We start from the raw sequence: 21,727 nt of genomic DNA, 5'->3' as shown, positions 1-21,727 counted from the left end.
TTTTTTCTACATTTTAAAAAATATTTATATTTGCAGCCTATGCAGACATTTCTTCATATAATCATACATGAATGGTAGTTGAGGTAAAACGTATGTATGTATGTATGTTCAAATATTGGAATTTAAATTTGCTGATAAAATTCAGATTTTGGAAGTCCAGAGATTTATTCTGGGAGTTTTCAAAATGTTTTAGTAGTTTTTGAAAACAAAGGTATGAATCGGTGTATCACCTGAACAATACACATGAAAGGTGTAGAGGTCAATACAGATTTAGCCTATCAATTAATTCGGTTCATATTGGTGAGAAATGTAACCTGACTCCCGTTCACCCAATCTGTTTAGTCTTATTAATGTCCCGTCCCCAGCAAAAAGTGTAAATGCACGTTATGCTGTTATATCGTCCCTACCAATGTTGAGACCAAACTGACGGTCTTGGTTATATGCACATATTTCATAAAAATCATAGGACACCACCTAACAAAAATGAAACTTAAAAAAAAAAATGATTATGACCTTATCTCAATTTAGTCAACAAAAAATCTGATCCTGTCGTCGCAAAATATTAATTGTGTTGTCTGATTTGTTTCCCTGCGATTGGTTGGCTCATCCCCTTGTGAGGAATATGATATGCGGTACGAAAATGAATGAGATGTCTGATTTGTAGTACTGTATATGTGTGCCTTCTGCCATCTAGTGGAACAGCATTGACTTGTTCTGCAAGCACATTTATTAGGTATACTATTAATTAGATGTTGCTGGCATAGCTGGACGAAGACAAATGGATTACAGTATTAGTAGGAAATAAATCCTGATATTTGGAACAATTAAGTGAAATTGAAGATTTTTTTCCCCCGTAGAACACTTGATGATTTCACACGGTAAGAAAATCACTGAATAAATATTAATATTCATTATACATAAATATGAAAACCTGAGGCAAAAAATGCCCATATTCAGCCTCTAAATTACAGTATATGGGAGGCACAAATTACCAAATTCCACAGATGAACAATTTGGTTTCTCACATAAATCATAGTTTTACTTAGACACCATAATGCTGTAGGTGGGTATCACATACAGTGCTGGCCAAAAGTATGGGCACCGCTGCAATTCTGTCAGATAATACTCAATTTCTCCCACGAAATGATTGCAGTTACAAATGCTTTGGTAGTAAGATCTTAATTTTGCATGCAATAAAAAACGCAAAAGAGAATGGAAAAAAATTAAATCGTTATCTTACACAAAACTCCAAAAATGGGACAGACAAAAGTATTGACACCCTTTGAAAAATCATGTGATGCTTCTCTAATTTGTGTAATTAACAGCACCTGTTACTTACCTGTGGCACATAACAGGTGATAGCAATAATTAAATCACACTTGCAGCCAGTTAAAATGGATTAAAGTTGACTCAACCTGTCTTGTGCCCTTGTGTGTACATTGAGCATGGAGAAAAGAAAGAAGACCGAAGAACTGTCTAAGGACTTGAGAAGCAAAATTGCGAGGAAGCATGGGCAATCTCAAGGCTACAAGTCCATCTCCAAAGACCTGAATGTTCCTGTGTCTACCATGCGCACGGTCATCAATAAATGTAAAGCCCATGGCACTGTGGCTAATCTCCCTAGAGGTGGATGGAAAAGAAAAATTGATGAGAGATTTCAACGAAAGATTGTACGGATGGTGGATAAAGAACTTCGACTAACATCCAAACAAGTTCAAGCTGTCCTGCAGTCCGAGGGTACGGCAGTGTCAACCCGTACTATCCGTAGACGTCTGAATAAAAAGGGACTCTTATGGTAGGATACCCAGGAAGACCCCACTTCTGACCCAGATACATAAAAAAGACAGGCTGGAGTTAGCCAAAACTTACCTGAGAAAGCCAAAAACGTTTTGGAAGCATGTTCTCTGCTCGGATGAGACAAAAGTAGAGCTTTTTGGTAAAAGGGATCTACATAGAGTTTACAGGAAAAATAACGAGGCCTTCAAAGAAAAGAACACGGTCCCAACAGTCAAACATGGTGGAGGTTCCCTGATGTTTTGGGGTTGCTTTGCTTCCTCCGGCACTGTACTGCTTGACTGTGTGCATGGCATTATGAAGTCTGAAGACTACCAAAAAATTTTGCAGCATAATGTAGGGCCCAGTCTGAGAAACCCAAGTCTCCCTCAGAGGTCATGGGTCTTCCAGCAGGACAATAACCCAAAACACATCTTCAAAAAGCACTAGAAAATGGTTTGAGAGAAAGCACTGGAGACTTCTAAATTGGCTAGCAATAAGTCCAGACCTGAATCCCATAGAACACCTGTGGAGAAATCTGAAAAGGGCAGTTTGAAGAAGGCACCCTTCAAATCTCAGAGATCTGGAGCAGTTGGCCAAAGACGATTGGTCTGAAATTCAAGCAGAGTATAGCAAGAATCTCAATGATGGATACTGGAAGCGGTTCTTCGCAGTTATTTTGTCTAAAGGTTGTTTCAGGCTGTGGGTGCCAATACTTTTGTCCAGCCCATTTTTGGAGTTTTGTGTAAAATCATAATAATTTAATCCCCCCCATCTCCTTTGTTTTTTTCATTGCAAGCAATATAAATAGGTGTGCAGCAGAAAATTTTTTCACTTCACTCTTTCAGTGCCTTTGACAATAATAGAGATCCGATCATGTGGCTCTTTTCATCCTGTGAATCAAAATTACTGCAGTAACAGATTGAATGTTCATGTGCCATGGGACGACACTCTTATGCTACTGCACAAAGAGGTTACCTACACTGACATTTCTAACCTCAACATTTGATTTAGAGTATATAATTCTATGAAAAATACCACAATTATTAAACTAAAAACTCTTAAATACAGCAGTAACTTGACACACTCTTCAGCCGGACACTCAAAATCTAACTCTGTACTGAATATTCATCACTATAAATTCAACTGAGAGTACTAACTCCTGCTTGGGTCCGCGCCCCGCGGGAAAAAAAAATCTTGAGCAAAGCTTCAAGTTATGAAATTTTACTACAAATGGGAAAATGCAATGACAGAGAGGCAATGTATTCGAAAGCTAAAGGCAGGAAAACTGGGTGTGACCATGTTCCAGTTTTGGCATCAAAAAGAAGATATTTATGTTGTGGTTATGTACAGTCTTTTGTTAAATTGGAAGCCTCAACGTCCGCCTCTCCAGGCACCGCCGCCTCTCTTCTTCCCGCCTACTCGTATTGCTCCCGAGCCTCCTTTCACCTTCTTCCTTACGCCGCTCGCTTGCTCTGTGTCATCCTCGTCTCCAGCTCGATCTTTGGGTCTTTTCCTTTTCTCACCCTGTTCTTTCATTTCCTGAAGAAATACAACGGAAAATCCCTGATTCGACATCCTTTAATTTGCTTGACATTAGTGTCGTACGATATGACGATTCATATAGACAAAACAATATAAATCTTTTAATTAAATTTTTAAATTTTATGTGTCTATCGTCATTGATTTATCGCCACGAAGACGGGATTGCATAAACCATAGTAGTACCACTGGCCGGCCTCAAGATGTCCACTCAATAGTTATCTAATTGGTTCCCCCTACCAACGTACATGTGTCAGACAATTGAAGATAACAATCCATAAAAATCAAAAATAGAAAACCGTTCATTCCAATGGTAATTAATTTATTAGTAACTCATTGGCTGCCATCGACAACAATAGACAACCTCCGTGAAGTTGGCCCCTCATAAATTGTTTGTGTTACATTTGTGCTGCTTGACAATTGTTTTACAGGTCAATCTGAGGTCAACCAGCACTCAATTTTGATTAAAAATGGCTAAAAATGTTGTCAATCATTTATGCTTCATTTGTACTAGTATGTGCCGTAAAAGTTTTCGTTTGTGCTGCTATCGTTTTTGAGATATTGGGGTATCAAAGGGCAGGCGAGGACTTCAATTCGGCGAGTGTTTTACTCGGTTAAAATGTATTGAATGCATCATTCGCTTTCTCAAAACTCACATTATCAATTTTTTTTTTTTAACTGACAGCGTAGTTTTTGAGTTACTGCCATAGCAACACCTTAGCAACGAGGGACGCGCCTCGCTGCCGGACGCTACCTGATGACGTCATGTCCACAAGACCTTGCCAGCACTCCAATACTAAAGTATAGCACCATGCTATCCTTGCCATATATTGCAAACATTTTCTAGATTTTACTTGCGACTTTACTCATGCCATCTCTATGTGTAAATTGCTCACACGAAGGCTCGAGACTCTATGAGTGGCCCAAAAAACCTTCTTCTGCAATGATTTGGTCATCAGAGTCAAGCGGAAGAACCTCTCCCCGGCTCCTTGATCGCGTCTATGTTTTCAACATTTCAGGGGTGACAGCTTTGAAAGCCTAGGAGGATACACCCTTGGTTTTTCAAAGATGTAATAAGACCCTTACTGGCTTTTTTAATTCTAAAATTTGATGCAATTCTGTTGATATAGAAGGGCAAAACCAGCTGCCTGTTCGTCCGTGCGACCTGTTTTTTGTTGTTGTTTGCCTGTCACAAGACAGCTGACAGGTTGTTTATTTATGTCAATTTGATACATTTCTTACTAGATCTATAAAACTAGTCGTCTGTTTTTGCAATTACTGATAATTATATCACAGAATGACTGGGCAAAGAGGTTCAGAGAAAAAACACGATGCTAGACATAGGCCTACCACTCTTCTCGGTTGTGAAGTGTCGAGCTGCCAACCGGCGTCATCACCAACGTCTGCTGTGCCGGTTAAATTGTCGTCATCTGATGCGTCAGGTTCAAACATGTAGGGATTAACTGTAAATCATCTTTCCTGAGAGCCTTTGCCATCGTTAGCGTCACGACAGAGCGATCCTGAATGGTTACTTTTCGTGGAAATATCACTGATATCGTTGCTACTGTTATGCTCATTGTGCAGCACAACTTCTGTTCCCTCCTGGGTTCCGGGTTCGGGAAGGACTATTAACGAAGTGCAAAAAAGCCGGCAAAGTATCCTCGCAGTTACGCGTTAAAAATGACATGGTTGTTTTGACGAAATCGTCCCAAGTTTATATCTGTAAAATTACACCGAAATCCGAAAAGCTCTTATGCTGCCCTTTAATTTCGAGTGATGACGTCATGCAGCCCCCAAGGTGCCATTAGTTTATGCTATGTTTGTGCTCGTTTGTGGTGTAAAAAATGTTTGTGCTTTATCATTTTATAGATATTGAGATATTAATTTCAAGCGATGACATCACTCACAGCTTTTCCATATCCAACTCCTGCGGCTGACTGAGCGTACCAGCTCTCTCAATGACAGAGGGGTGTCCCAACAACGAGCGCAAATGTAGCACAAACAAATTGCGCCACTATGGGCTCATTTTGCAATAAATGGGGGGCATGCGATATTAATTTCGAGTGATGCCGTGACTCGCAGCCCCGAAAAAGACTCGAAATTAATATCTCAATATCTATAAATCAATAGCAGCACAAACAAATTTTTTTTAAAGCAAAAATGAACACAAACGTAGCATAAATAAATGGCACCACTTCTGGTTCATTTTGCAATAAATGGGGTGCTTGAAATATTAATTTTGAGTGATGACGTGACCCGCAGTCCTGAAAAAGACTCAAAATTAATAAGTCAATATTTATAAAACGATAGCAGCACAAACAACATTTTTTTTTAACAGCAGAAACGAGCACAAATGTAGCATAAACAAATGGCACCATTTCGGGTTCACTTTGCAGAAAATAAGGGGCTTGAGACAATAATTTCGAGTAATGATGTGACTATTTTGCAATAAATGGTGGGCTGACTGATGTCATCACTTGAAATTAATATCTCAATTTCTCAACAATGATAGCAGCACAAACAACATTTTTAATCAGAATGGGGGCTGGTTGACCTCAGATTGACCAATAAAAGAATTGCAAAAAAAAAAGATAGCAGCACAAACAAAACTTTTTACAGCCCAAACAGCCCCTCTGATGGGAGGGGAGGCAACTTCACGGGGGCTAATTCATTCGCCCCCCCCTCTGGTCAAAATGGATTGGACGTCTAGTGCCGTCAATAGCAGCCAATGAGTTAATGATATTATGCTAACTTCATATACAGCAGTCACAAGTACCACCAAGTCACAAGTATTTGTAGGCAGTTAGATATCTTTACATTTGAGCAAAAATACATATACTCCTATACTGCTTCCGCTTACACTGGATAGTTTCAGGTTGCAGCACTACTTGATACATTTAACATTTGTGGTACGTTATCATTTTCACAACAATCATAAAAAATGTATTATTTTGTGGCATACCGATTTCGTAATATAAAATTGCCCATAATGGAATTGATTTTTTTTTTCCATATCTCATAGCACTAGTTTGCTGTAGTTAAATGTTATTGGTGTACTTTCGCTGAAGATTATGCAGTACAGTTTTGCACTATACTGCAAACAAGACTGTGCATTGTAAAGTAATTATTTTTGACATAGATTTTAAAAGGTGTTTCTTATATTTCAACTACGATTTGATAGTTAAAAAAGAGAACTCAAGATTTTTAAACACATTTTAGGATTATGCAACAACCCTGACTCACCAGTTTGGCAAATCGCTGGGCCTCGCTGACCCTCTCCACCAACATCATCACCTCCTCTTCGTGGGTGGGGAAGGCAGGAAGTTTCTTTCCTATCAGGCTTTCAATTCTCTGGAAAAGCTCCACATCATACCTGAAGAAAAAAGGTCAATTAACCAGAGCAAAATTGCCTCAATTTTCATCTCGAGTTTACACACCCTGGCCGAATGTGTTAAATGTGTATGCATTAAACAAGTTCTTACTGGGTGACAAACGTGATTGACTTCCCCGATCGACCTGCTCTTGCTGTCCGCCCGACTCTGTGGATGTAGTCCTGTATGGGTCAAAAGAGACAAGAATCAACTGATTACTGCGTACATTCCTGAACCCATGAAATAAAAAGTGTCGGAAACACCTGACAGCACTACAGTACCTTGGAATGCGTAGGGATGTCGTAGTTGATGACACAGTCAACGTGCGGAATGTCGAGTCCTCTGGATGCCACATCGGTTGCCAGGAGAACTGACCGCGACTTAGCCTTGAACTTGTTTAGTGCTCCTAGACGTTTGTTCTGAACAATGGGGAGAAAAATGAACTATCGAATATACTGTCAAATAGGGGTGTGACAAAATATGGAAATGGTGATATATCGTGCTACTTTGTATCCCAAAAGGTTATCGATATGCTCCTGCCAAGAATCGAGATATCGTTTTAAAAAGGTGTCGATGTCTAAAAAAAATAAATAAAAATGAACCAACAAGTTGCTACCAAAATCTTCCACCGTAAGTGTTTCAGTTAACTCTAAGGCTGAATTGACGGTGCTCGACGCCCAATCCATTTAGACTGGGAACGTTCGTTCATTCGAAACCAGAGCATTTACAGTCATTCTGTCAGATTTTCAGGGCATTTACAGGTAGAGGTGTGCAAAATTTCCGATTCTTAGATTATTTGGCGATTCGGCCGTGGAAGATTCGAGAACGATTCACAAACATCCAAATTCCGATTATTGAAATATGCCAAGTAAAGCGGAAGTACAACACACTCAGCGCGCCGCGCGGTCAATAAGGGACGGAGCGAGAGTAGCTAAACATCATGCTTCTCATTACCCGGCCCCTCGGGTAATGCCAATGCTCAACTCACGGCTCTAGCTCAACTAATGCCACGAGATAAAAAAAACACAACAACATACCTGACTGCTGCCGAAAAGCTGCTACAAAGTACATCCAAATAATGTTACGGTAGATATCATTTATATAGGACTAGATGCAATATGGATTCAGTAGCGTTAGCAGCTCACCTACAAAAAGCTAGATGCGACCGTTAGTAAACGGCCGCCATCTTAAAGCAGTACACCTCCCTGCAAGGCTGTTGTAGCGAACCTTCCAAGCAAACCTAATTAACTTTTTATCTAAAATACTCCTAAATCGGTAAAATATTGACTTGAATCTATCTTTAAAATAGTTTTAAAACTTTCACATGTCGAAAGTAGACAAAAGGGAAATTATGGAATAACGGGAGCAATTTTAACTTTAACGGTTGATTCACAACATTAAATTAAGTGAATGTAGTTTAAAGCTGCTGATACAGAATGGGGACTGGAGTTTTTTATTTACTGTTATTTTTGTATATTTGTTTACTGCTATATGTTAACTTGATACTGAAATAGTAGTTTGGTTTAGCCTGAGAGGATTTTTGAACAATTTTGGAACTAATGTACAAAACATTAAAAAAAAAAAAAAAAAAAGGAGGGGGGTGCATCAATAATCGTTTTATAATCGAATCGGAGCCTCTGAATCGTAATCGTAATCGAATCGTTAGGTGCCCAAAGATTCCCAGCTCTACTGTCAAAGAAGTTACGACGGGAAACTAATAATAAGAAAATGCAGAGTATTCCTTAGCCACCAGGTTGTTAATGGAATTCAGTGAGAATCCAAGAAAAGTGGGGTATTGGGTTTAGTTTGCCCTACCTGACTCATCTGACCATGAAGAGGGATGGCAGTAATACCAAGGTTTCTCAACAAGAGCGCTACACGCTGCGCACTGTTGCAGGTTCCGCAGAAAATGATGAAGGAGTTGCCAGCCAGCTCGTTGAGGATTGACACCAGATAACAGTCCTGCCACAAACAAAGCACAATCGTAACAGCCAGCTCGTTGAGGAGAGACACCAGATAACAGTCCTGCCACAATCAAAGTACAATCATAATGTGTGTCATTTTTATATTCTACAGTTCCTACAGGTTTCCTCAAGTTAAAAATTTAAGACTTTTAAAGACCTAATTAAGACCATTTAAAAAAAACACCAAAAAAACAATGCCTATTTCACAGCAATATCAATAAAGAAAAACAAAATTTGTGAATTTGTACTGATATATTTCTCGAAAGTTGAAATGAATTTGTGCAGCATGTAAGAATGCAGCATATTGAATAGGCTACTCGCGGGGCACCAACATAGCGCACAGATCACAGGCCAAGTGAGGCATTCTTGTTAGCATTAGCATTTAGCGTGGCAAGCATCATCTTAGACTCTCAGGCTACCACAGCACCTCTGCTTTCATGGTTGCTGTGGACCCAAAGGATGTGCGTAGATCCACTCTCGTAAATCCATTAGCAAAGTCGGCAGCCACTATATGACATTACAACTCGGATTAGTCAATATGTATTAAGGAACAACTCATCAGTAAACCATCTAATAGCCTGATAATGATCCTGATTATTTGATTCAGGTGTGTTGGAGGAGGGAGAACAGACTGGATATTTGCCCTCGAGGAATGGAGTTGGTGACCCTTGCTCTAGGAAGTCCTTTCCGTTATTAATGTATTTCATTTACATTTATTTGCACACTAATTTCATGAAAGTATTTTGCAATGTAGTTTAATATGCTACAACATAGCACTCATGTGGGGTTCAAATATCTATGGTACAGCATTTTGCCTTATTTGAATCTCAAACTGAAAGATACTTGATGCTTTCGTGTTGTTCACTGTTCAGTTAAAACTGTTCTTAAACTCATGTTGTTTGCATATTACTTATTTTGGACTGATGCCCTCGTGTTCTTCACTCATGAGTTAATACTGTATTTGAACTCATACTATGAGGAAAAAAATGTTTGCATACAATTTAGGTTGGGCAGAGAATTTGTTTAATGTTTAATGAGCAAATTGTCAATAAAAAAACACATGACAATCAAATGTTTCTCTTGCGTACAATGACTTCAGTGTAAAACAAACCTAATCTACAATGGTAATATTTAAGTTGATATTTAAATTAATATTTATTTAAAAATATTCAGTAAAATATACAATAAAACACAACATGAGCAAATAATACTCAATTTTAATAGGTACTAAGTGAAATAATCTGTGTAAAACGTTAAGTAAACCTTACCCAAATTATTTGAGTATATTATTGTTGATGCATTTAGGTAATATTCATGAAGTAAAATTGGGTAAACTTTACATTATCAAAGGGTGTAAATTGTTACCTCAATTCTATAGGTTGTTTTTTTCCAGTGTACATTTCCCTATCTCTCTAATATGAAATGCATGCCTATGCCAAAAAAACGAACAAACAAAAAATGTCTAGTGTAGAGCATGACATTATGTTGGGACTCCCGTCGTGACACGGGATTCACCCGGGAATCCCGCGGGACGCGATTTTGACCCGGGGCTGCGTTGCGTTCTCAATAATCGGCTCCTCTGCCCCGTTTATTTATTTACGCTACGTTATTTAATCAAAATGACAGATGACACTTTTGAGGAAAAATGAGACACCGAGAAGTTACATGTATACATACATTTTAAAACCCAGATATGAAAATTCAATACTTTTTCCAAAACTTTTTAAGGTATTATTTCCAAATTCATAAATTCACTGCTTTTAAGACTTTCTATGACCCTGCCGGAACCCTGTTGTAACTTCAGTTGTTGTTAGGTAAGGAGTGACAGGAAACCAGTGTGCTACCTTGTACTTGGATGGTATGAAGATGTAGTACTGCTGCAGTTTATCTACTGTAGTGTATTTGGTAGAAACAGCACACTTGACCGGGTCTCTCAGAGCGGCCCGCTGGAGCTTTTGGACCTATCCAAAAAGATTACAAGTGGACAGTTTCTGTTAAAATACAAATTCTGGTGCACTTGTACATTACGATCACAAATTGGGATTACCTTTTTTGTCATGGTTGCAGAGAAAAGAAAGGTGCGTCTGTCCCTGGGAATCTCTTTTAATATTTTATCCACCTGATTAAAACAAACATAAATGTTACTCTGCTCTTTCAGATGAAACATGAAGAAAACAGGATTTTTCATTACCCACCTCAGTCTCAAAGTCCATATTAAGTATTCGATCTGCTTCATCCATGACAAGAAACTTCAGTGCTCGCAAGGTGAAGCCCCTCGTGTTCTCCAAGTGGTCTATCAATCGACCGGGTGTAGCTGGAAAAAAAATAATTGCACACTGCATTATACATGACAGTCGTAATACTGCAGTCGTACCTCGACATAAGATCGCTTCAACACACGATCTTTTCGACATCTGACGCAAAATTTGACTCGCCATTTGTTTCTACACCCAATTACATGCTCGAAATAAGACGATTTTTGACCGCGCCAGTTTCTTTGTTTAGCCGCACGAACGATGCACGGCGGATTTTCTTGTGAGAGAAATCAACAGGGGTTCCAAGAAGGTTAGTGCAGGTGGTCAAAAAAGGCGACGCTTACCATTGAAATGAAGATGGAAATGATAGAAAAATGAGTGTGGTGTGCGCATCAGTGAACTGGCTCAATAATACGGCCACAGAATGACCACGATCTTGAAGGTCCTCCTTCGACCTCCCTTCACCAGTCTTTATAAGTTAAGGTGACAATTATTATTGTGGTGGTAACATCGCCAAAGAAATCGCCAACTTTGTCAGGTTTTTAATCATTTATATCAGAACTTGTGCAGCACAACACTAAGCCTGTCGCAATATGCAATAATTCCATTTATCGCACGGTAAATGAAAATGAAGGCGGTAATTTTCCCGGTGGGATTTATCGCCTCACGTACGTGCGTGCGTGCGCGCACGTGCAGATGTGCGGCGGACGTGCTGTTAAAAGTTCGGCATTCTTGTTACCAACAGCGCAATATGGTGTGATGAGGATTCACTCTGTTTTATTGACTTCTGGGTATATTCCTTTTACACATTTGAACCTAGCAGGCTACGTTCATACCACAGGTCTTAATGCATGAATCCGATTTTTTCGTGTTTTTCCCGACTTGAGCGAGGTATTAACTTGACTGTCTGAACGTGACAAGTCGCATAGAACTGGGCCATTTCAAATCCGATCTGGGCCACATTTTTCCAGAATGTGGCTGGCAGTCTGAACTTTCAAGTCTCCCGAATCGGAATTCATGCAGCAATGATATCAGCAAAGCAAAAGCGGCAGGCAGGACGGGAGCGATGTTGCTGTGCATTAGCTTCTAGCTTGAACTCTGCTTTTATGCACGAAGCGGGCTTGAACTCGGTCATAAAAATAATAAATGAAAAAAAGGATATGCCTGACAATTTTCGATTTTAATTCTATGCGCCGAATGAGCAATATTTCTTTTTGTTCTTTTGTATTGCTTACATGGCCGAGACAGGGCAAATTGACACACCAACGTCATGTCACGCACACAAGTCAAGGCTTATGTGCGTGCGTGTATGCGTTCTATCAGTCCATATAAAATTTGAACAAAGGACTAAACGGCGATTATTAATGTCTGTTATTTGTGTCCTCTTTTTGGAAATCAAAATATGATCACCCTGGAATGACATACAGCTAGCATGTGTAATTCGTTTTGATGCTTCTGCGCATGCGGTCACTTTGCTGAGCGCATCTCGGGACTGCGAATTAGTGCGTATGTGTGATACTTGAACGGACTCCATGGACAAAGGCAGTCTAAAAACCAGACATGGCAAAAAATCAGATTTGTGCATTAAGACCTGCAGGATGAACCTAGCCTTAGTGAAGCCAAATTGTTACTGCTACTTAATTAATCTATTTTTCTCTGTTGTTGATGAAGTGCAATTGTTTGTGTTACTACAACTTTATACCTCTGTGCCTAAATGCTTAACTTATTGAAGTGCAATTTTATCTTTCCTTGAAAAAGACATTTGATTTATTCTGTGTTTCTGTGCGGTATTGATATTGTTGTCCATCCATCCATCCATCCATCCATCCATCCATCCATCCATTATCTTCCGCTTAGTCCGGGGTCGGGTCGCGGGGGCAGCAGCTTTAGCAGGGAAGCCCACACTTCCCTCTCCCCAGCCACTTCAGCCAGCTCCTCCGGCGGAATTCCAAGGCGTTCCCAGGCCAGCCGAGCGAATTAGTCTCTCCAGCGTGTCCTGGGTCGACACCGGGGCCTCCCGCCGGTGATATTGTTGTCTTTAACTTAAAAGATTTTTGAATTTAAGAGTAAACGTTTATTGCGTTTAAATGGGTGTACTTAATATTACTTAGTATTGTCAATATATACTGTATTCTTACCGTGTTATTGTAAATTGGCAAAAAAAATAATAATTTGGGGGGGGGGGCGCGCAATAATATCGCATATCGCAATAAGTTATGAGAGAATGTATCGCCCACTAAAATTTGTTATCGCGACAGGCCTACACAACACGCCAATTGTCCGCCGCAGTTGACGCCAACAAATCATCAAAAGAGAAAGTAAAATCTCTACCGCACCTTTCTCACTAGCCACGTTTACATGCTGACTTTTATTCATACCAATTCAAATCATTCCGAATGGAAATTTCACATTAGCTGTTTACATGTCACTTCATCTATTCCGATCCAGCGTTTACATGTGTCGGCCTTTATTCCGAAAGGACGTTTGACAACTGCCGTCTGACATGCGCAGATTAATCAAAACAAAGCGTCACGTTGCAAAACATGGAGATCGATCGTCAGATCAGCTGCTGTTCTAACTTTTCGAGTGGAAACAAAACTTCAGAATGACACGCCGTTCATTTAAAAAGTTGTGTGGGTGCGCTGTGCGTGTGCTTGGAAGCCATGTTGCATGTGACGTTACTTACGTCACCAAGTGACGTCACCACGTCAGTACGGAGCATGTGCAGAAAGAACGTAACCAGACACCATTCCGCTTCCCTGTTTACATGATATAATTTTACTTCTAATTGGTTTGGGAAAAGGAATATTCCACCCCTGTGAATCTGAATGAAATTCCATTCGGTTTGGGCCTGTTCATTCCGAATGAGGTGTTTATATGGAACACATTTATTCGGTTTGAACAAATATTCCGATTGTAATTGGAATATTTGGCTCCATGTAAACGTGGCAATTGTCACATCAGCTACGCGGGGCGTTCAGGTACAGCACGCAAAACACGTCCGCCACATTAGAACCCAGTTCATTACATTATTGCATTATTATTGTTGGAATTATCATTGTTATTATAATATTATTCCGATTTTTATTTATAATATATTTGTTTTGCTATGCGTAACTGTCATTTGTAATAGTACCAGCTAGAGCTGTCCCGACCTGTCGACATAGTCGACGTCATCGATGACGTAAATCCGTCGACGGTTAATGAAGGGTTAAAAAAATATATGCGTGGAAAGTTAGAATGTCGGATGCTCTGTTTGCAAGCGGGGAAAGCGGCACAAAGCCAAAAAAAGCGCACCAGAGTGTCCAAAACATTGACTTATTTCAAAGAAACAAAGGAGAGTACACTCTTCTGTCCTGTCTCTTCAATGCCAAGCTTGGCTGCACGTCGGCCGTGAATAAACACCTCAAGCGCCTTCACCCAGTTTGTAATTTTTTTTTTTTTTTTTTCATTTTTTGTACACCAGAGGGTGCTGTCGCCTTACTAAATAATAACGTTTCATTGACAATGGGCCTATAAGTGCTATTAGTATTGTTCTTAATGCTAACTGAAAGGTTTATTTTATGGTATAGAAAATTATATAAGGTTAAAAGGTCATAAATATATACAGTATATACAGTGATTGTACTCAAGGGAGAGATTGTCAATGATAAGGTAATAAATTAAGGTAAAGGCAATTAGGTTAGTTTTTGTTAATTTCTAATTGTGTTGCTTTATTTGTGTGCACCGTAGCTCTTACAGTGTGTTTACATCAAGGATGGAATAAAAGTTGGAAACCATCAGTTTAAGAGACCATCTTTTCAATCGGGATGCTACACTAGTTAATTCTATCAGCATTTGAACTCATTGTTTATTTGTGATTTATTATTGTTATTTATGTGTTTATTTGTACTTTAATAAATAATTTGAGTGTTCCAATATGTTTTGTGTGAATTGGTAAGCGTCAACAAAAAATTTCATTACTAAATTAGTTAAAAAAAATAAATAAAAAATTAATTATTAGATTAATCGACTATTCGTAAAAATAGTCGGCTGACTAATCGGGAGAAAATTAGTCGTTTGGGACAGCTCTAGTACCAGCCGTATTTATTAAGGATTTAGTGTAGGTTTTCGGGCTGTGGAACGAATTAATGAACTTATAATGTATTATTATGGGAAAATCCTGCTCGACATACGACCATTTCGAATTACAAACAAGGTCCTTGAATGAATGAATTTCGTATGTAGAGGTACCACTGTATATACATTTTTGCATTGTAGATGTCTACACCTCATGCAGGTATCTTGCTAAAAATAGATTTGAGTTTGTTTCATTTTAATGTAAAATCAAACAAATATGTGAATGCTCTTTTTTGGTTCATTAATTAGTAAGACACCTATTCCAATAAGAACATAAAGTCTTACCTATGACAATATGTGGTTTCTTGGCTAACACCAAAGACTGGGACATCATGTCAATTCCACCAACTACGACAGCTGCAATAAAAAGTAGGTAGTGTTAAACAGAGAATCATCTACTCTACTGATGTTCATCATTTGGCTTTTACAGGACACCTACCGCATTTGACGCCGATGCTTGAACCCAAAGCCTCAAACTGCTCTGAGATCTGAAAGGCCAACTCTCTGGTGGGAGTTAGGACAAGGGTGTGTAGCCTCTGGGGAGAGGCCAATAGGGACTGAAGGATGGGCAGAGCAAACGCCCCTGTCTTTCCTGAACCGGTCTCAGCCAAGCCAATGACATCCTTCCCTTAATGATAAGAATTTATAGAAGGAAAAAAAAACATTGACTTTTTCTATATAGGGTAACATTGATACAAAGACATGTGATTCTTAAAAGATAAATATTAGTATGAATTATGATAATTTGATATTAAAACCCCTCTTAATGTTTTCATTTTAATAACATTTATAAAACTAGTTGAACTAGTAGGTCGCCATTGTCGTTGACGACGCAATGCACTATGGGCAGTTACGTCACTGGGCGGCAGGGTCGGGCTACCACAGTGTCACCCAAAAAAAAAAAAAAAAAAAAAAAAAATATATATATATATATATATATATATTATTATTATTTTAAAAAACTGTGTTATTCTTTAGCTACATAGACATGTCATCGGTTCTGCCCTTCAAATTTGAACCTGCGGGGAAAAGAGATGAGCAGGACAATCATTCCACAGAGTTTGCAAATTGTCTTTTTATAGAAAAGGTCAAACGCATGTTGGACACTGAACCTTGGTGCAGTATTTCTAGATGTGAGAAAAGCATTTGACACTGTAAATCATGACATTCTCCTGTCTAAATTAACCAATTCCAATTTTTCATTGGACACAATTCAATGGATAAAATCTTATTTAGAATTCAGGAGACATGTCTCCATTAGGGGTGTCAGGTCAGCATTTCGGGATGTCCCTTTTGGCCTGCCTCAGAGGTCAGTGCTTGGCCCCCTGTTATTCTGTATATTAATGACCTGCCAAATTCATGTGTAAATGCTGAATCTCAAATGTATGCTGATGAGGCCGTCATCTTCACCAGTGCAAAAAATACTCAAGACGCAGCTTCTGCTCTCACATCGGCTATGATTTCTGTAAATGATTGGCTCAACAAATCTTGCCTTTTACTAAACACAAGTAAAACTGTATGATGTTTACAAAGAAACCTTTGGACAGCAAACATTCAGGCGTATTTTTGGGAGGACAGGAACTACAAATTGTCTCCGAATTCAAGTACCTTGGAGTTACACTTGATTCCACACTCTCTTTTAAAAGCCATATTAAACGAATTTGTAACACTGTAAAATTCAAAATGAATAATTTTAAACAAATAAGATCTTTTATAACACTTGGGGCTGCTAGAATGTTTCTACACTCAATGATTTTATCACACATTGAATACTGCATTACTTGTTGGCAACTGGCAGGTGTAAATACGTGCAGTAACATAGACTCACTCTACAAGAAATCGTTAAAGGTTTTTGCCAGAAAACCAATGTCATTCCATGTAACATTTTTAAAAAGTACTGCTTATTGAGCCTTGAGAATTTTTTTTTTTTTTTTTTAAATGCCTGTCTAGTGTACAAGGTGTTACATGGATTTGCCCCACCTCCCATGTCGGACTTTCTAAAAGGGCTCACAGAGGTCTCGGGACCAGGGCCTCCTCTGGAGGGGACTGTGAGGTTCCAATCAGAAAAACAGCCTTCTGTCACAATTCTCTCTCTGTAAAGGCCAGTAAAACCTTGAACAGTTTACCACTCGCCATCAGGCAATGTCCCAAAATACGAACTTTCAAAACTCAGCTCAAGCAGTGGTTGAAAGCAAATCAGTCTTGCAATCACTGACTTTTAAGTTCTTAGTAATGTACTGTATTGTGTTGTTTTATTGTAATCTTTCGTTATTTCTTTTCTTTTTGTATCTTTGTGTCACCTGTTTAGGGACTACAGATGTAAATTAGTATATTCTTGCTACAATCTGGCATATTTATATCTTTTTAGATGTTCATCAATGTGCACTGTCCCTATTAAATAAATAAATAAATAATAAGAACAGCACTGTCGATATTTCACAAAAAGAGCAGCAAAAGCAATTAATTGAAGGTCTCCAGCGGGAGTCGAACCTGCGCGACAGACGAGCGCGTAGACCACAGGACTATTCTTTCGCATGATTTTAGAGCCATGATTGCCCTATTAAAGCAATCGCAACCCACATGCGTCAGTTGCGTTTCCCGCGACTCACTTCAGACAGCAAGCAGACAACAATAACAGAGATTGGGTAAAAGGGTTTACTGAACACACACAAAAAAACCATGCAATCGCGAAAAGGTAGACGCAAAAAGGGTCCGTGTCAGTAGGTCGGGATCAATACAAAAAAACAAAACAAAACAAAAAAAAAAAACGAGGGAAAACTGCGGCGGTGAAAGGAAGGCAAACGAAAAAAACAAGGCAGATATGCAACTAGCAACGAAGAGATGTAAAAAACGAACTGTCAAATGGCCACAAGTCAATTCTCGGCAAGCTGCCTCGGATCGGTTTAAAGACACTACTGATGAGCTGGAATTGGATGCAGGTACGACGTTTGGAACTCATCCAACAGCTCTGTAACAAAACAATCGGACCAGCAGCAGAATGTGACAAAATCATACCAGTCGTCATACTAGCTTCACTTGCTAGCTAGAAAAGCTATTCTCCCGGACCAGTCCAACCGCGTCATCACTCCCAGCATGCATTGTGCGTGTAAAACATGGCCCCCTCCATAGGTCAAAACATGTACTAAATATTATAGATCTTTAAATCAAAGGCAAAAATGTATGTGTTTCTAATAACATATTTTAGTAAAAGAGAGGAATTGTTGCTTATTAGAGCCTACAAGTCTTTAAGTCCAAGGGTCCCTTTAAGTCTTTTACTCACTACCCAGATAGCAGACAGACATTGAATAAACGTTAATTTTCCATCAAAATCATCAGTATAGTTGACATCGAGATTTTTGACGTCAAGTGACGTTGAAACAACGTTGTTCTATGGTATGTCAGGCGATGTTTGAGTTGACATTGTTTTATAGTTGATGAACTAATGTTGACTAATAGTTGATTTATGATTGACCGCGAAATATGATTGAAAAGTCATTGAATTATGGATGAGCGGGCATTTTGGTCGAAAACATAACATGTATTCAGCGTTGTTCCAATATTATTAATAATCGAAATGACGTTTAGGTTTTGTAAGGATTTCAACTAGGGCTGCAGCTATCGATTTTTTTAGTGTTCGATTAATCGATGAATTAGTTCGAATAATCAAGTAATCGGATAAGCAACATAAAAAATTAAAATATCTGAGCTGAGCCTCAAACAGTATTTAAAAAAAAAAAAAAAAAAAAAAAAAGATCTATGTACAACAAAAGAACAATTGACTTAAGTCCGCTACCTCAAATGCTATAATATGCAAACTTTTTTTTAAATGCTCTTAACAAATGATCCAGACACGTGTTCCCACAAAAAAAAAAAAAAAAAAAAAAAACGCCAAATATACCTATAGACTAAATTACGAATGTATTAAAAAAAAACATTACCTCAAACAAAAACTTAGTTTATGTTGGTCTGAACGGGGAGCAGCTGGATTCAGCCACGTGAAATGAAGCAGACCAGAGGGCAGTGTATCCACCCAAATCAATAAAACTAAATGCAAACATTTTCAAAACAAACCATTACAACGCCACTTAAACTAAACAAATACTCGAAGCAGAAAAAAATAATTTGAATCTTTTTTATCCTAATCGTATGCTAGAGTTAGTCGATTAATCGTTGCAGCATTAATTTCAACATTGAAACAACATTAATTGAGGGTGCAAAAGTGACGTTGATTCAGCGATAGAAGATCGACAAGGGAATGTTGATCCAACATCTTTTCAATGTCGGTCTGCTATCTGGGTATTATCTAAATTTACCAACTTGTGATAATGAAAAAACATAATTCTATATAAAGAGGTTTGAGAACAACAGCCCAAGGACCTGGTGACACTGTAGACATTATACTGAATTTAAAATTTAACAATAAGATGCTAATTACATAATTTCCTGTAATTTCAGCAAATAATATTTATAAATGGAGGGATGGCTAAAACGAAAGCTCTTCCTTGCACCTCATGAACTGTTAATCCAAGAGGTGAAGGGAAAAGTATTTATTTATATGGAATAATTGAGGCAAATGCTGTTTCACACATATAACGTTTAACTTTCACATCACTGCATTAGAGCAATCCATTAATCGGCAAGGAAGCAAAGAAAAGCAACATACAGCGGCAGGGGTCGCGTTAGCCGAATATTTTCCGTCGTTGACCGGTTTTTTACAACAGTGACGGAAAAAACTGAAGTCCATCTGTCATTTTGACAGGTTGCAATTAACACCCCAGACCACAGGGTGGCGAGTGAGCATATTAATTAGCTATTGTCTGTCTTGATGCATGACGTCGTTGGCCTTACTCGGAAAAATGTCAAGGCAACTGAGTGTCCGAAGTTTCTTCAAAAAGCCCCAAAACGATGATGGTGTTGATAAAAGAGGTGAAAAAAGAGGGACTGATGCAGTGAAGGATGACAACGAATCAAGTGAATCGCCGGTTCACTCCTCACTGCGGTGAGCAGTTGAAAACGCCGCCAATTACCAAGAAGGGCAGAATTGGTAACACGGTGAAAGCGGCATAAAGCCAAAAAAGCGGAACAGACTAGCCAGAGCCTGAAATTATTTCAAGGAAAATATGGAGGGTGCTACCACGGTGTGTACTCTTTTTGCTAAGCTGAGCTCGCATACCACGGTAGCACGTCGGCTATGAACGAACACTTGATGCGCCGTCACCCAGGTGTATTTCGGAAGACAACAGGAAACAACAAGCTAGCGGATTGTAAGTCCATACAACTTTCCATCGATTTTTTAAAAAATTGGAAGTTGCCTTTATGTGCGTCGTATCAACGTGCATTTTTATTTAATAATAATAATATTTTAAAAAAAACATATATATATATATATATATATATATATACACATAAAGGAATTATATAATATTTTATTATTATTAAATGTATTAGGATCATGGAAGGTCCCACTTGGGGGAAAAAAAAAAAAATATATATATATATATATATATATCCTGAATATACGTAATATAATAAAAATATATATGGAAACAGTACTGGCCTGCTTACTGTAATCCATGACTGCACTAGTGTTAGTTACTTTATATTATATTGTATATACATATAGTGACTGCATCAAGATATAGTCATTTTAAAAATTTAAGTGACGGGTAAAAATAGATTATGACCGGATTTTTATGACCCTGTCAGTCAAAATGACAGACAACGAAAAAGTCGAGCGCAACCTCTGTACAGCGGTACGATTACGTGAGATGTGTTACCTTGCAGGGCCACTGGTATAGCTTCAATCTGAATCTTTGTTGGATTCTTCCATCCCAGCTGATCACAAGCCTCGCACAGCACGTCGGTGACACCCTAACAATGACCATGGATTAAATGTTTAACATTTTGCATTTACAATTGTTCAGTTGCCAAACTTCGTTAGTTAGTTTAAAGTAGGAGATTAAAAGAATGCTTTTTATCGGCTTACTTTTATCTAGCCCTCGCAGCTTTATGCTGCCGGAAGATTGTGTTTCTTGCTTTGCTTTCGCTAAACCTACCAAGTCTCGGAAGGTCTTTACCGCCTCCTGAGTTTCGCCACTGTCTTCGTTCGTGTTATCATCTTCACTGCTAGATCCTTCATGAGTTTCTGCTGTGTTTAGCTCTGAACTCCCTTGACTGATGTCCGCCATGCTTCTTTTTCCTCAACCAACGTGCCTTCTTTGCGGCAGTGCGCAGATGCGGAAATGCTTTATATAAAGCTGCAAAGATTCATGGGAATTGAAGTTTTTACAGCTGTATTGTGCAGCCAATTAGTGTATTTTCGCATTAGTCTTTGCCTGCTAATCAGAAGCTACTTTTTGAGGACTGAGTCATGCAAAGGAGTAACAGCTTGTTTTAAATGCAACACATTTACCCAAATTACCTCGACTTTAAAGGTAGTATGAATTATTACATTTGCACGAGAACACCATGTTCATTTCTTACACTTACTTAACCCTTTCATGCACGAATTATGTTTTTTATATACTTACAGGATAGTCATTTAACTTGGCTCCCATTGACTGCGATCGGCGAATTCCGTCTAGCCCCTTCAATGGCACTGAAACATGAGGATTCACAGCAAGGCGTAAAGGGTTAAAGATCATAAGTGTCGACATTTGAAAAGCTGTCCACTGTAGTGACACTACAGAAGTGGGTAGAGTAG

The 21,727-nt window shown here is 38.7% G+C and overlaps 1 protein-coding gene across 1 annotated transcript; it reads right to left on the bottom strand.

Moving 5' to 3' along the window:
• Nucleotides 1-732: 732 nt before the first annotated feature.
• Nucleotides 733-21,256, bottom strand: ddx47 (DEAD (Asp-Glu-Ala-Asp) box polypeptide 47). Its single transcript, XM_057817728.1, has 12 exons — nucleotides 21,081-21,256; nucleotides 20,802-20,895; nucleotides 15,464-15,652; nucleotides 15,310-15,381; nucleotides 10,846-10,964; nucleotides 10,698-10,769; nucleotides 10,495-10,611; nucleotides 8,502-8,648; nucleotides 6,968-7,105; nucleotides 6,798-6,868; nucleotides 6,559-6,688; nucleotides 733-3,315 (listed from the first exon to the last, which is right to left on the bottom strand). The coding sequence occupies exons 1-12, from the start codon at nucleotides 21,210-21,212 to the stop codon at nucleotides 3,148-3,150; spliced, it is 1,449 nt and encodes a 482-aa protein (XP_057673711.1). The 5' UTR covers nucleotides 21,213-21,256; the 3' UTR covers nucleotides 733-3,147.
• Nucleotides 21,257-21,727: the final 471 nt, after the last annotated feature.

The sequence above is a fragment of the Corythoichthys intestinalis genome, chromosome 16 (assembly GCF_030265065.1).
Source record: "Corythoichthys intestinalis isolate RoL2023-P3 chromosome 16, ASM3026506v1, whole genome shotgun sequence".
In the NCBI taxonomy this organism is placed as follows: Eukaryota; Metazoa; Chordata; class Actinopteri; order Syngnathiformes; family Syngnathidae; genus Corythoichthys; species Corythoichthys intestinalis.
This window is presented reverse-complemented; position numbering and strand designations above follow the sequence as displayed.